Source organism: Coturnix japonica, chromosome 1 (genome assembly GCF_001577835.2).
Source record: "Coturnix japonica isolate 7356 chromosome 1, Coturnix japonica 2.1, whole genome shotgun sequence".
Classification (NCBI taxonomy): Eukaryota; Metazoa; Chordata; class Aves; order Galliformes; family Phasianidae; genus Coturnix; species Coturnix japonica.
The window spans coordinates 37,328,254-37,342,398 of NC_029516.1; the positions used below are offsets into that span (position 1 = coordinate 37,328,254).

The following is a 14,145-nucleotide window of genomic DNA, read 5'->3' on the forward strand; positions in this document are numbered from 1 at the left end:
TACGATGCTTGAGTTATGTCTTGTACCTGCTCCTACAATATCAGTGAATGTTATTCAAAGACTACAGGATTTGCAGATCTACAACAGGCAGAGAGCTGTAACTACTCAAATCTTCCAACCTTTCTGCTCCCAGAACTCTCTCCAATAACTTTAAGAAAATGTTCAACTGCTATTAGCATAAACAGTATTTCTTACTTTCTAAAGGAAACCAAACAAGAGGTATGAAGCAGAAATTGAACTATTTGGAAGAGTTTTAAGTCTTGCTTGCATTTTTCTTGGCAGCTGTGAATAACTTTAATGAGCATGTGTATAGACTTTCAAGTTCTTTTTGCTGCTCTTAGGCTGTTGTTTTCATACAATATTAAAAGAAGATTATTACAAACCATTCTAATAACTATTTATTACAAACTCCCTTTAGAACCAATCACTTGAGTGGAATGTAGTGGAGTATTTCCAAACAGGTTAGGTCACTGACTCTAAATAGTGTGTAATTTACATATTTCTGTCTCTTCCCTTGAGATACCCTTGACTGTAATCATTCTGACATCCTGAATACATGGCTGACTTTGCTTCTTCAGCACAACACACTGGGCTGCTCAAGAGATATTCTATAGAAATTTTAGATCGGAAACAGTGCTAGAAATATGGCTTTATGCTCCTTTCATGCTGCCAAAATGTGGAGTTTCTGCAGAAACTGAAAAGCTTGTGATGCAAACATCCCCAGAGATGTTTTTGTTAATGATCATATTTTTGACCTATGAATGCCATCTCATTATGAAGATTTTTGAAGAGAAAACATGGAGCTTCTACAAAAGTGCAACTGAATGGATCTTTCCCCTCCAGATATCTTTTTTATCAAATATAATCAGCTGTCTGGGGAATTACATAGTGTCCAGAATCTAGATTAGATTGTGAAAAAACATCAGATCCTCTGAACTGTAATCAATTTTATGTTTCAGTGAGAGCTTCTAGTGATCCAGATATGGTTACAAGCTCAAACACTGAGTCTCAAAAGCTCACAATTTAATTTTTTCTCTCTTACCTCTGGTTGTGCTCTGGATGACATCCAATGGTATATTTAGCACAACTGCAACAGATAAGTTTTTCAGACAAGTGAAAAGGCAAAGAAAAAGATCTGTTTCAAGACAGTGCAGATACTGATGTTTCAGCACACACTGGTTTACACAGTCTTTTCATACATCTTATTTGCATGTAATGTTTTTTTTTCAGAAGGAAACAATTGAGAAGATAGGCTCCCCAACACCCTTTTCAACAAGAAAGGCAGAGAACAGGTTTATGTAAGGATGGAATGGGATATAAGGAGAAGTAAAATGCTGAAAAACAAACTGGAAAGCTGCCTCCATCTTTGTGACTGTGATATAAGTTCTCTTTGTTTATTCTGTCATGTCCTACAAATTCAGTAAGAAATTGTCTTAACAGGAAAGCAGCATCTTTAGCGAACATTTCCTTGCTCTGGAAACTGCTCATTCACAGCCAATGAATCTGTTTTGAAACTCTTAAAGGAAACAGTTACATTAGGTCATGTCTGTTGACTTGGCATCTTGCAACATTGATTCATCACCCGCAAAGTTTTGGATATCAACTCAGAGATGAGATTCTTTCCTCTCTTTCCTTCCACATCGTGCTATTAAAACTTTTCCATTTAGAGAAATACCTGTATCTGCTCTTTTCCTCCTGATTGCCACAGAGTTAACGATGACTTCAGCCGTGATCCTGCCACTGTGCCAGAGAGAATACAGTTCAGTTCTCAAGACATGATCTTGTAGCCTTTGTGTATGCTTCAGACTGACAAAATGCATTATCTCACACAGAACCTGAACCTGATACCTGTTTTGGTCTGTGTTGGAACTCAGAAGTTCTTTGCAAGCACCAACAAATACTGTGCTTCAGATCCACAGTGTTCAATGTGCTGAAGGTATTGCTAGTGGTATTCATTATAAATAGATTTGATATGTGGGTTTATGGTCTTGATATATCCACTTCTCAGGTTAAAATAGTTAACTTACTGCCACAGAAGGAGAAAAATCTTTTGGATAGGAGAAAATACAAAACACTTGATGATAAAATGTATATCTATTTTTTTAAAAAGCAAATGTTAACTATTTCCTATTAGGGTGGAATTAGACGTTTTCCTTCTTATTAGGAAGGCAGTTTGCTTCTTTTTTTCTTGCATTAGTAAAGGTATCGGGACAAGAATATGAATTCTTGAAATTTGAATAAGAACAAAACCAATAGTATTCAGAGATCATTCAGAGTGATTTGTTTTAAAAGCAGTTAGCAAAATCTTTTGGTACAAAGTACCTTTGAATGCTTTCCAATGAATAAAAAAATAGAAAATTTTAATCAAGGAAAGATTGGTGCAGCTTTCAGTTTTATCCAGTGAAATAAAAGCTCATAGTGCCTATAGGTAGAAGTTGATAAAGCCCATTCTTGAGGAATGCAGTACTGTCCTTGTGCTTTTAACATGAGAGATATTTATGCATAGGCATATCCCAACCAGTTAATATTTTTTATATTACAACAAAGTAACTGAACTAACCATTTAGGTCAGTGACTTCTAAATGGTGCTTGGCACATGTCTTAACAAAACGCTTTATAAATGTTCATGATCATTTTAGAGAGACTGTTACACAGAGTAGAGCTGTTAGCTTTCATCTCTGTGGATGAATATTGGTTAAAAATTTTGACAGAAGGTGGTTGGTTTTTGTCAACTACTAGGAAGTGGAATCTTTCTTTAAAAAAGAAAATTGAAATTGAATTGAAATACTTTTTTTAATGTTATTTTTCAGCAACAGATATATTGCCTCATTTTTTTTTTTTCCTGTCAAATGTGGACTCAAACTGCTGTTGATGATTTGCAAGAAAAAGTCTGAACAGTGCTGAAGGTGTAAGATCCTTCAGTATTCATGCTGTTTCTGATGCTTGGATATTTTAGAGCTTAGGGGAAAAAAAAAAAAAAAAGAAAAAAGAAAAGAAAAAAAATGTGTCTAAGAAGATAACAAAGTATCTTCTCTCTGAGGACTTTGAGAAATCTTGGCTATGCATTTGCGCGCATCTTTGTGTTATATAGTAAAAAAGATGAAAAATTATATTTAAAATAGTAATGTTGCTCCAGACAAAGGACAGTATTGTTGAAGATCACACCTGGACTGTGGATTTCACTTATTCTAGTTAATGAGAAGTATTAATTCCTTGAAGGAAGAAAATCTTGGATCAAGAGCTTCTAGAAAACTGTTTTCGAAAAACTTGGTTCTAATTCCAAAAAACAATCAGGCTGCCATAATTTATGTTGTTGGCAAGAGTCAGACTCATGACACCTGCACTAAGAACGCTCTGTATGTAATATTGGGCAGTATCTCATAAATCAAACTGTTTGCCAGCTACCTCTCAAAGGAAAAAATCCTACACATAAATTCAGACCCACACAAGTTGTTCAATCTAGAGGCTTGTGGATGAGACTTACTGATTCACTTTCAGCATTTAGCTGATATTTTGCCCTGCTAGTGCTCTTCTCTTCTGGAAACACATTTTTATAGCTTTCACTGGAAAAGTTCAGAAGTCTGTTTTTTAATGAGGAAAGTACAACACTAAATCGCCAATCTAGTTTATTCTTGAATGATCTTTGTATATCATTTCATAAGGAGCTAATGTATTCAAAATGGATTATCTCTTAGATATCTTAGATGCTGTAAATTATATTTAGCTGTGTAAATGAATTTGGTTCGCGTTTCAGGAGAACCTGCAAAATCGCAGTTGTCAGCTGAAAGTTTCCACCTCTCTGGATGAGATGGAGTTAACTTTTTTTCATAAGTTATAACTGGATGATGCTGTGTTTTTAATCTGTGATTAAAGCAGTATTGATAAACTCACTGGTGTTTTGGCTATTGCTGAACAGTGCTTGCACAGCATCAAGGCTTTCTCTTTTTCCACTCTGACTGGGAGGACTAATAGCTTAGATGACTGACCAAGCTGGCCAAAGGGATATTCTGTAATGTACAGTGTGATGTGTTGCAATAAAAACTGGAATAGTTGAAGAGAAATACTCTTTTGCTTCTAAGGTATCCTTTGTTCAATGACTGTCTGGACATTGGTGTGCAAGTAAGAAGTGGTGAGCAATTCCCTTTACTTTGCCATTCTTCCCCCCCCAACCCCCAACCACCCAGTCCCTTTCTTTCACATTTTAAACCATCTTTATGTTGAACCTTAGGCTTTCTTCCTTTCTTCTTCTTATATATATTTTTTCTTACGTCATACTTCTGAGAGGTGGAGATTGAGTGAGGGAGTGCTTGGCAGTAGCAGGATGCAGCCCACCACCTATCTGCTATGCATTCAGGTATTGATTTTTTCATTGGACTGAAAAAGTGACAAGAAAATGTTTAATTAGCAACCTCTGATTAAGACACCTCTACTCAGGAAAGGATAGAGATGGGTGGTTTCAGGGGGTGTTCTCTTCTTTGCTGTCAGGATTCTGTAAAGGTTTGAATGTAAGGGATGCTGTAGTTGGTTTTAAGAGGATACTGTGTATTGTCCACTGCTTACCATTTAACATGAATTATTGGCAATATTATTAATCCTGTGATAGAGAGAGAGACTTGTTTATGGGAATATGTGATCCCAGGATCCCAGAGCATTCTGGAGAACTGAAAGTTTTGCTTGTACTTAGCTGGGGTCACGGATAAATTGCAATTTGTTCTAGTTCGCTTTAGTAAACCTTTTGTAAAGGTAATCTTTTAATATGCTGTGTAATAGCAATCCTACTACAGAGGCATGCTTAAGAGATCTAATAGTAAACACAGCAAATTTCATTTTTAACAACTGAAAACATTTGTTTATAGCTGCTGCTGACATTTTTTGTATGTCCATGTAGATTAATGGAATGTATGCATCCAAAGTCCTAGAAAAGACTATTGAGATAAGCAAGATTTTAGCTAGCAATGCACTTTCTAAATGTAAATAATGTCCTTCTTTAAATCAGCCTTCTTGTAGAAATCATAAAATATGTAGGAATTTCTCTGCCGAGCAGCTTGGCAGAGAAAGACCTGGGGGTCCTGATGTATGAAAGACTCAACATGAGCCAGCAGTGCGCTCTGGCAGCCTGGAAAGCAAATGGGATCCTGGGCTCCATCAGGAGAGGGATGGTCAGCAGGGATAGGGAGGTGATTGTCCCTCTCTACTCTGCTCTTATGAGGCCCCATCTGGAGTACTGTGTCCATGTGTGGAGCCCTCAGTACAAAAAAAACATGGAGATTTTGGAAAGGGTCCAGAGGAGGGCCACGAAGATGATCAGGGGGCTGGAGCACCTCCCCTATGAGGACAGGCTGAGGGAGTTGGGTTTGTTCAGCCTAGAGAAGAGAAGGTGGCGGGGTGACCTCATTGCAGCCTTTCAATACCTGAAGGGAACTTACTCCCAGGAGGGGAGTAAACTCTTCGAAAGGGCTGACAGTAGCAGGACTAGGGGAAATGGTTTTAAGTTAAAAGAGGGAAGATTTAGGTTGGATGTTAGGGGGAAGTTCTTTACTAGGAGAGTGGTTAGGTCCTGGAACAGGCTGCCCAGGGTGGTTGTGTATGCCCCGTCCTTGGAGGTGTTCAAGACCAGGTTGGACAGGGCCCTGGGCAACCTGATCTAGTAAAGGTGTATGTTTGGTGGCCCTACTAGGCAGGGGGGTTGGAACTACATGATCCTTGAGGTCCCTTCCAACCCGGGTCATTCTGTGATCTGTGATTCTGTAATTTCATCATATTTTCAGTTATATGTTGATATTATAGACCTCTTAAAGAGCTGAAAATTGCCAAGTGTGTTTCGCTTAAGATTGCCAACAAACCATTAGTATTAGTTTGAAATGGTTTCTAAAAATGTAATTTAGAAATTATATGGGTGAAGAAATTTTACTGTCTTAATAAAGTAAATCTTGAGTCAAGAAAATCATTGATTACATCACATTAAGTTGAACTTATCAGCTACATTCTACTACGTGTAGGGTAGTTATAAATATATATGAGATAACATACTGGTTGAGGTCCAGTGTTGAATTGTTTCATACAGACAATGAGAAGCACGGTTCTAAAGGTGGGTCTCTGAATATCTTTGATGAATTTTTGTCGAGAACAATGAGGATTTTTTTTCTACCCATGTGGAATTAATTACCCTAATGACCGCTTGACATTATTTGTGAGTTTTACGCTGCAAAATATTTTTCCTAAGTATGAAGGTTGTTTTTTATTTCAGGATGATCTCCTAAGGCTCCCTATGTATTGAAGTCTGAAAGATTCTTTTTCTCACCTTCTTGCTGGATGTATAAATAGCCCATCCAGTTACTATAATCTCATTCTCCTAATTCCATGCTTTCCATTTGAAATAAAAAAAAACAAAGAAACAAAAAAAAAAAACAAAACAATAAACTTCATGTTAACAGTTTAAGGCCAGTTTGCTTTGGCATAGACTCAAGATTAGCATTACTCTTCCAACTCATTTGTTGAAAGAAAATTAGAGTGTCAGTTGTTCGAGTTTCGAAGATTTCTCTTTAAGGAACACAGAAAGTCAACCTAGATTAAGAACTGCCTATTGTGATTAATAGATTTACTTGCGTGGGAATTTTTGAATTAATATCAGAGTTTGTCTAACTATATATATAAAGCAAACCCTAATGTGGTACGGAAAAAAGAAAAGAGAAAAAATTTGACATTTGTTTCTCTTCTTGTTGTGAGGGAGGAGAGAAAACTTTCCTTTTTAAGAGGCTCAAATTAAAGGCTTAAGTGATGGTTTCTAATTCTGAAGTCAGATTACTTTTTTATGATCCAATCTGTTTTTGTATGTTGTTTTTGTATGTGTGGGCATGTGTGTTGCTCCCTTTCTTCCACTTCATCTCTGTTTCTCTTGTTGATCCATGTAAGAAAGCCTCTTTGGAAATCATTTGTTTCTGGAAGCAACACAAAGCATCATTATGCATGAAAGGATGGCACTTATTTGAGTGTGGATGTAACTAAAGCAGGAAAGGCTTATGCTACAAATGCAGTAGGGCATTAATTTTATTGTTGTCCTGAGACGTTTTGTAGATCTGAATAACTAAGACAGGTAGCTGCCTGAATAAAGAATCTCTTGCCAAGCTAAAATGTATCCATGGAGAAAAAGCAAAAAGCTATAAAAGCTGTCTTTCATCACTTTTGGTATTGTGATAATTCCTTCTGCAAATGTGTTCATTGTACCAACCATCACTGGATTCACTGTGGCCTCTAAAGGCCTTTCTGGCTCTGGTTATGTGGATTTTCTGCATATACATCAAACAAGTATATAAAGAATAGGGAATGTGTGAGGAAAGGGGACAAGCAAGAAACAAAATCCCTCAGTGTGAGAAGAAACCATTTGTTCACGGGCTGCTGCCCCTGAAGAGAATTGTGGCAAGTGATGCCGTAGTAGGCTTTTGGTTGACTGATCTTACTTTACAAAAATAAGATAAAATGAGGATGGTATGCTGGAATGTGTAATCACCATACATTAAGATACGTTTTCCAAATTTGTTATTTAGACACAAGGTCTAGATGGCTGAAACCCTATGAAATGTTTTTGATCCAAAATAACACATTTTATAAATTAAGTGTGAAAAAAAACATTAAAAGGAACAGAATTAAGGTAGCTGGAGTACCTTCCAAAGTATTTTCTTCTTCTTCTTCAAAGGAAAACTCATTTATATGGAGTTTTATATGATGATAAGTGGCTTTCTTCTAAAAGTACAGTACTTTCATTAAATTTTAGTACATATTACATGGTTCTTTTTTTGTTTGTTTTTACTTGGTCTAATGATAAAGATAATGCTGTTGTAAAGTTAATTAATGTGATTTTAGATATTTTCTATTTTTTTTACAGAACAGATAAGGATTATGTAGGAAATGTGACAGATCTTGCATGTTTTAATGCAGAGCAAACCAGCAAATGGCCAAACATTGAGCTTGGAACATCCAATTTTTGAAAAACTTACTTTTTACAACTGTATTATCTGAAGTGACATAGATCAGTTGGCTTTTATGACATCAAGCTCATGTTCTCCATTGCAGGTCAGTTCCTACTGGAAGAATCCCGTCTGATTGAAGCCGCTGAGATGGCAAAGAAAGCAGCTGAACTTGATAATACAGAGTTTGATGTTGTTTTCAATGCTGCCCATATGCTCAGGTTAGTGTGTTTGCATCTGTCTTACTTGATTTTCCTCTTCTTTTTTGGAGGAAATATTTTTTACAGCCTTTGCCTATATAGAGTTTGTTGTTTTTTTTAAAGACAGAAACTCTTGTGAATAATTCAGTATTGCTGATAAAAGAATTTGAATGAAACTGATATGGGACAATCTACTTCTAATTTCTTGTGTGCTTGTAATTTTTTACTTTTTAAATTTCTGTTATTCACAAGCAGATCATTCTTTTTGCTTATAAACAAGAATAATTGGTTTATTTTGTGAAGAACATTCTGCAGACTTTTCTTTCATCTGATCTTTAAAGTTTTTAGGATGCATAGCAACTGCAAATAATAGATTAAATCTGATCTGGATGTAACTAGAGAATACTGAAAATGTCACATTCTTTGCTAATATCAACAAGGAACACTATGATAGTTTGGAATCTAAATATCCTCAAGCTAATGCTGACTTGAAGCTACACAAGAGGAACTAATATTATCAGTACACGTGATTTAATAAATAGTCTTATACTTTTGTTCTCTTTCTGAAATTAATAAAATGTTAGACCTTTCCTTTAAAAGGATTTTTCCCCCCCTTTTAAAGATGGGAGACCTGGATATTTAGTAATACTGGGCTTCTGCCTGCACATTATCATTAATCTCACATTACTGTGATTCTCCATACTTGTTTCTAAGATAATAATTATCTGTTCTGTGCTTGACAGGTGTGAGGATACTTAATTTCATTTAGAATATAAAGCTGCTTAAAAAATTCATGATAAAGAAAATAAAAAATCAATTTTATTAGCACAAAACTGTTATTTAGGTTTTCTCTAATGAAGGTGTGTCACTTGGATTTTTGTAGTTTTACAAGACAGTAAACAAAAGAAAAGAAAACGATATTAAAACGGAGGTAGAGTCAGCTTCAGCCAAGTGACCTGTGTTTCAGAAGGAGGTTTCTGCGCTAGGATTTTGAAATAAGTGCTAAAATACCCTTTGAGAAATAGCTCTTACTACCTGCAGATTAGAAAGAATCCAAAGCAAATGGTTCACTGATAAACAAAAGTTTGACCTGCAACATGATTTTGAGCTATTTTCCCTTCCTCAATATTATTTTTTGAAAAATATCTCCTCAGTGTAGAATTAATGAATTTGAAACATCTAGGTTAGTGAAATAAATTCATAGAAGCATAGTAAGTTAGGCGTGAAAGCTGAATTGAAAAGGATATAGAAAGCTGATTTTGATGAGTGCATTGTGGCAGATGGTTCAGTGGTGTAAAGTGGTGTGATTTTTGGGTGTGTTTTAAAATGTGTTGGCATGAATTCCTATTTAGGAATGCATTTAAGGCATGTCTCACTTTTCCTATGGTCACTGACTGAAACATAATATGGGTATTTTTTCATTTCCAGAGTTTGAAGTGCTTTGCTGCTGCGCTGTACATCAGTGTTGTTACCCTGTTAGATCTTGTTAGATCTGCATCCTTGTAGGTTTCAACCAGTATTTTGCTCTGGGATTCTGAACAGCATTCTCTAGTTTATTTAAGCCGAATTAAAAACCTGAAAATGACAACACCAGAAAAACAATTACTAAACTAAAACTCTAAAAAAAACCCACCACTACCAAGAAAAAAAAGACCTGATGGTTTAGCTTAGGTAGAAAACATTTGTGCCCCTATGGGATATCTAGTTGGTCTAATTTTCCTTTTTTTTTTTTTTTTTTTTTTTCTTTGTGGAAGACTGTAATGTCCTCTTGTCCTCTTGCTAAGCTCTTGGAGTCATAGCTGGTCTGGATGATATAGCCATGGCAAAGTCAGATTGAGTGCTGCCAAGTATTTCCTTAAAACCACAGGCATTATGATTTGAATCGTTTTTGCTGTCCATCTTCTTTTACTGCTATACTTAGCAATTTATTCAGTATAATACTTACATAATAGAAATTAGACAAAGGGATTGTCAATTGGGTCTAAGCAACTAGTTTGGGACAAGGCAACTACCATTTCATTATGAGTCTGAAGGACTTCAGAAGAAATTGTTTTTCAGAATACTTAGAATGAAGGCGAGCTGAAGTGATTCCAAATAGAAAGCAGTACAATAATAAAAATTAGTAAGAAGAAAAACAGATACTCAGAGTAGCATGGAGGGAGAAAGCTAGAAACTATGGTACCAATGAATGCTAAAGAGAGTCATAAAGGAAAAGCTGAAATTATTTAATAAAGCAGTTTCATGCAGGCAACTAACTGCTTTGAGGTACTTTGAGAGAGCTTTAAAATCTGTTTGATAATGAGTAAGAATTCTGAATGGACTGTATGTCTTTGAGCTAGAAAATATATTATAGATGTGCAAAAGGCATAGAAGTGAACTACCCTAAGAGAAAAGAAGTGATATGTTTTTGAAATGTATTATCAATTAAGAAACAGAAATTGATATCAATGTGATATCAGTCAAAATCAGTGTGAAATCAATGTGTCATGAATGGTTGGGAAGATAACAACAACTCAGAATTTTCTTAATTAGTCCTATTTGTTTTTAATTGTTCAAATATTCTACCCAGTGCTATATTTTTTAGTTAGGAAGGTTAACATCTTTTCCTCCTGTCAGAGTGCTGTTTTCACCATTGCTCCAATGAGCATCAGAAGATTCAGAAACACATAGATGCTTATTTAGAATTGCAGGTAAATTCTTTATCATTTGGGTTACAGCTGCCTTGGATGGAGGATGATAACAGCATTCCCTAAATTTCGGTTTATGTTATACTCCAGTTATTGCCAAATTTTGAATATTTTGAACAAGGGATAAACTGATGTTTTTCTTTTTTTTCTTTTTTTCTTTTTTTTTTTTCTTTTCTTTTTTTTTCTTTTCATAAATATGCATAGTAGTTGTCTGTAAAATTTGGTTCCTTACCAATTTTTTTCTTCAAACAGCTTCATTCAAGGGTTATATAGCTGTTGTGATGGTGATCCTTAATGCAGTAACTGGTCATGAGTTTTACTTTTGTAGTATTTGTTATGCTTATAGCTTATATTTGAAGCCTTTCAGCAAAGCTAGATACATTTTAATGGAATGTAGTGAAGCATGTATTGGAAATGTCTTATGTTGGCTGGAGCTTCAGTGATCAAATCATGTATCGACAGTGCTAAGTTTCAATTAAAGGTCAGCTTCTGTAAGATCCTTTCCTGTGAACATAAGGATGATTCCCTTTAGAATGAGGAATGGGAGTGTAGTGAAAGCACCATACTAAGCAGAAACAGAAAAGCTTCATGTTGCGTCCAAATATAAACAAGCAACAAGCAGTGGAAGAAGTGCTTTGTTTAAAAGCACTTTTTATAGGAATAATTATATTTTACACCCTTCTGTAAGGGTCTCTCTGGGTAACCCTGGCATTACATGAATTTATTGCCTATTTATTGGCAATATCTATTTTCTCTATATAGATTTTATTCACTAAATGCTATCAGTGTGTTTATGTGTACATACACATATGTGACTAAGTGTATCATCTTTTTTAAATTTTGTAATTGATGTAAAACTAAAAGACTGGGCAAAGTGTACGTAATCTCTTTATAATTTTCTTGTGATGCAAAAAGTTCATTAAGAATGTTAAATATTCAAAATCTGTATTATGAAATAGCAACTTCTTCAAAGAAATGCTCTTTTTCTTAGCTGGACTGACCTGCATGATTTCACTTAAAAAAAACCATTAACATTCTGAAGATTTATGTCAAGCAATTGGCTGCTTAAAAATATCTCTTTCCAGTCACATATGTATGTATCTAAACCAGTCAACACTGATATGGGTTTTCTCTTAAAGCATATTTTTTTCCAGTGATCAACAAAAACATATTAAAAGAATATAAGTTGAATAGAACCAGGTTCATAAGGCATCACTATCAGTCATCTGGAACATAACATAGGAACAGCTAGATTTGGAGGCTCAGGTTAATAATGATGAGAGAATAAAAAGAGAAGACATTTTGACAAAACACTTCTAAGTGTCAATTGGGGAAATCAAATGAATTTTCAAGGCCAGTCCTCATGAAAAGATTTGGGATAAAGGTTGAAATATAATTTGTAAGTATGAAAAGAAATCTGTCTTCGCAACTTCTTTTAGCTTCCTTTCCTAAATTTCTGCTTCATTATCAACACTGGTTTAATATTTTACTCTAATACGAGCTAAATTTATTTTAGTAGTGTCCTTCCATTGTTTGACATTGATTCAGGGCCTTTTAATCCTCAGGGGCATAGAGTTACTGCAATTTCTTACCTCTGTGCCTTTTATTTTTCTCAAAGGATTGCCATTCCAGGGCTTAACATAAGGAATTTCTAGTGTAGATTTCCAGTGAAAATGCAGACCAGAATTTTTCTGTATTTCAACTATAAAGGAGCCAGTAACGGAACTGGCATTTTCCTGACCAGATTAGTGTGATCTACATTCACTCATTTAAACCTTTTTTGGTAAAGAATTGTAAATTGTAACTGATTTCAACTTGGAAATTAATGACCCATGTTTCCTGATGTGCATGTGGGAGGAAAGCAAGCCATGCATTTCCACTGGGCTAGAAGGGGGCAGGATTTTAATTTGTTCTGCATTTGCATGCCAAGAAGATATTTTTTGTTCAGAATTGTACTGTCTGTGTCTGCCCCTGGGTAAGGCACCTCATTCATTGTACAGATTTTTGCCACATTCCAAATGTTCAGAAGCGCTTTGTTTCCTGACAGCTCCCATAAATACAGGGGAAGGAAAAAAAAAAAAAAAAAAAAAAAAAAAGTTGTGTAATATATTTCAATTTATGTGCCTTGTAGCATGTACTGAAATTTGAAAGTATGAGAATTTTTTTTTTTCCCCAGTAGTTTCAAGTGCTTCCTGAGCCCAGCAGGAGTGATTCAGAAGCATGTTGAATGAATATTTTCAGATATTCAACTGTTTCTAACCATGACAACCATCATGTTGATGATGCCTGCATAATTTAAAACAGTTCACAGGTATCAACTGGGTTCTACTCAGTGCATAGTCAGAAAGTGGTTTCAGCTTGCTCGTGAATTATTGAGAAACTTCAAAGAGTTTATCTATCCTCCCTTTTTCCTCCCAGGACCAATCACTGTCTGTCAAGATGTGTTGATTGAAAGTAATTGCCTATCATGTGTAATGTGGCTATGTTTAAAATTTGGGTGGATGGAATGTAAAATCAGAACACAATGTAATCACTGAAGCTTGTAAAACCTCATATGTAACAAACAAGGTAAAATCTCCAGGTGTGAGTGCTCTATGACTGACACTCTTTGAAATGTTCTTGGAAAGTGAAGAAAAATGGGAAGAAAAAAAAAAAAAAAAAAAGAAGAAGAAAAATCTACCCCAATCTGTGTTGCATTCATTTGCTGGTTTTTCACTTGTATCATAGAAATGCATCTGTAATCATGTAACACCCACAAATACCCTGAAGAACTCCTGTCCTAAGACAGGTAACCTGTCATGCAAAAACTATACACACACACACACACACACACACAGACATACATGCATGTGTATATATATTTGTTTTTACCCCCCATGGCTTCAATATTGTTACTGAACAATAGCAGAAGATACTTAGCTTGCCTGACTGGTCATTTCTACATATTTGTCATCTTTTTTAAGATATTTATGTTTGTGATCAAGTGATACTCATTGGGCCAGTGGCCACAATGATTATTTGAAAGAAAATTAAGAAGCTAGAAACAAAAGAAGAAGGGAAAAGATTAAGAGATTAAAAGAGCCCACTGAGAAAAAAAAAGTAAAAAAAAAAAAAAAAAGGCTTATTTAGCATCATACTCTGTTTTCATGTAAATATGTGAATGCATTAAACTGCAAAGTTAGCGAATAAAAATGCAGTAATTTAAGCAATAGGAGAATGTAGCTGTCTGTGTGAAAGGTAGAACAGAGGTGGGCTAATAGTACTTCAGGAACCATGAAACCCAGTCCCATAGGT

At 35.3% G+C, this 14,145-nt stretch overlaps 1 protein-coding gene across 4 annotated transcripts in view; it reads left to right on the top strand.

Moving 5' to 3' along the window:
• TMTC2 (transmembrane O-mannosyltransferase targeting cadherins 2) overlaps window positions 1-14,145 on the top strand; it is a 241,980-nt gene that overhangs the window by 206,934 nt on the left and 20,901 nt on the right. For 3 of the 4 annotated variants that reach the window (XM_015857482.2, XM_015857488.2, XM_015857506.2), the window contains one exon: window positions 8,071-8,185. In XM_015857482.2, the coding sequence (XP_015712968.1) occupies window positions 8,071-8,185 (115 nt within the window). Of the gene's footprint in view, window positions 1-1,230; window positions 2,973-8,070; window positions 8,186-14,145 lie in introns of those variants that run through there. The other variant, XM_015857497.2, reaches the window with a different exon arrangement.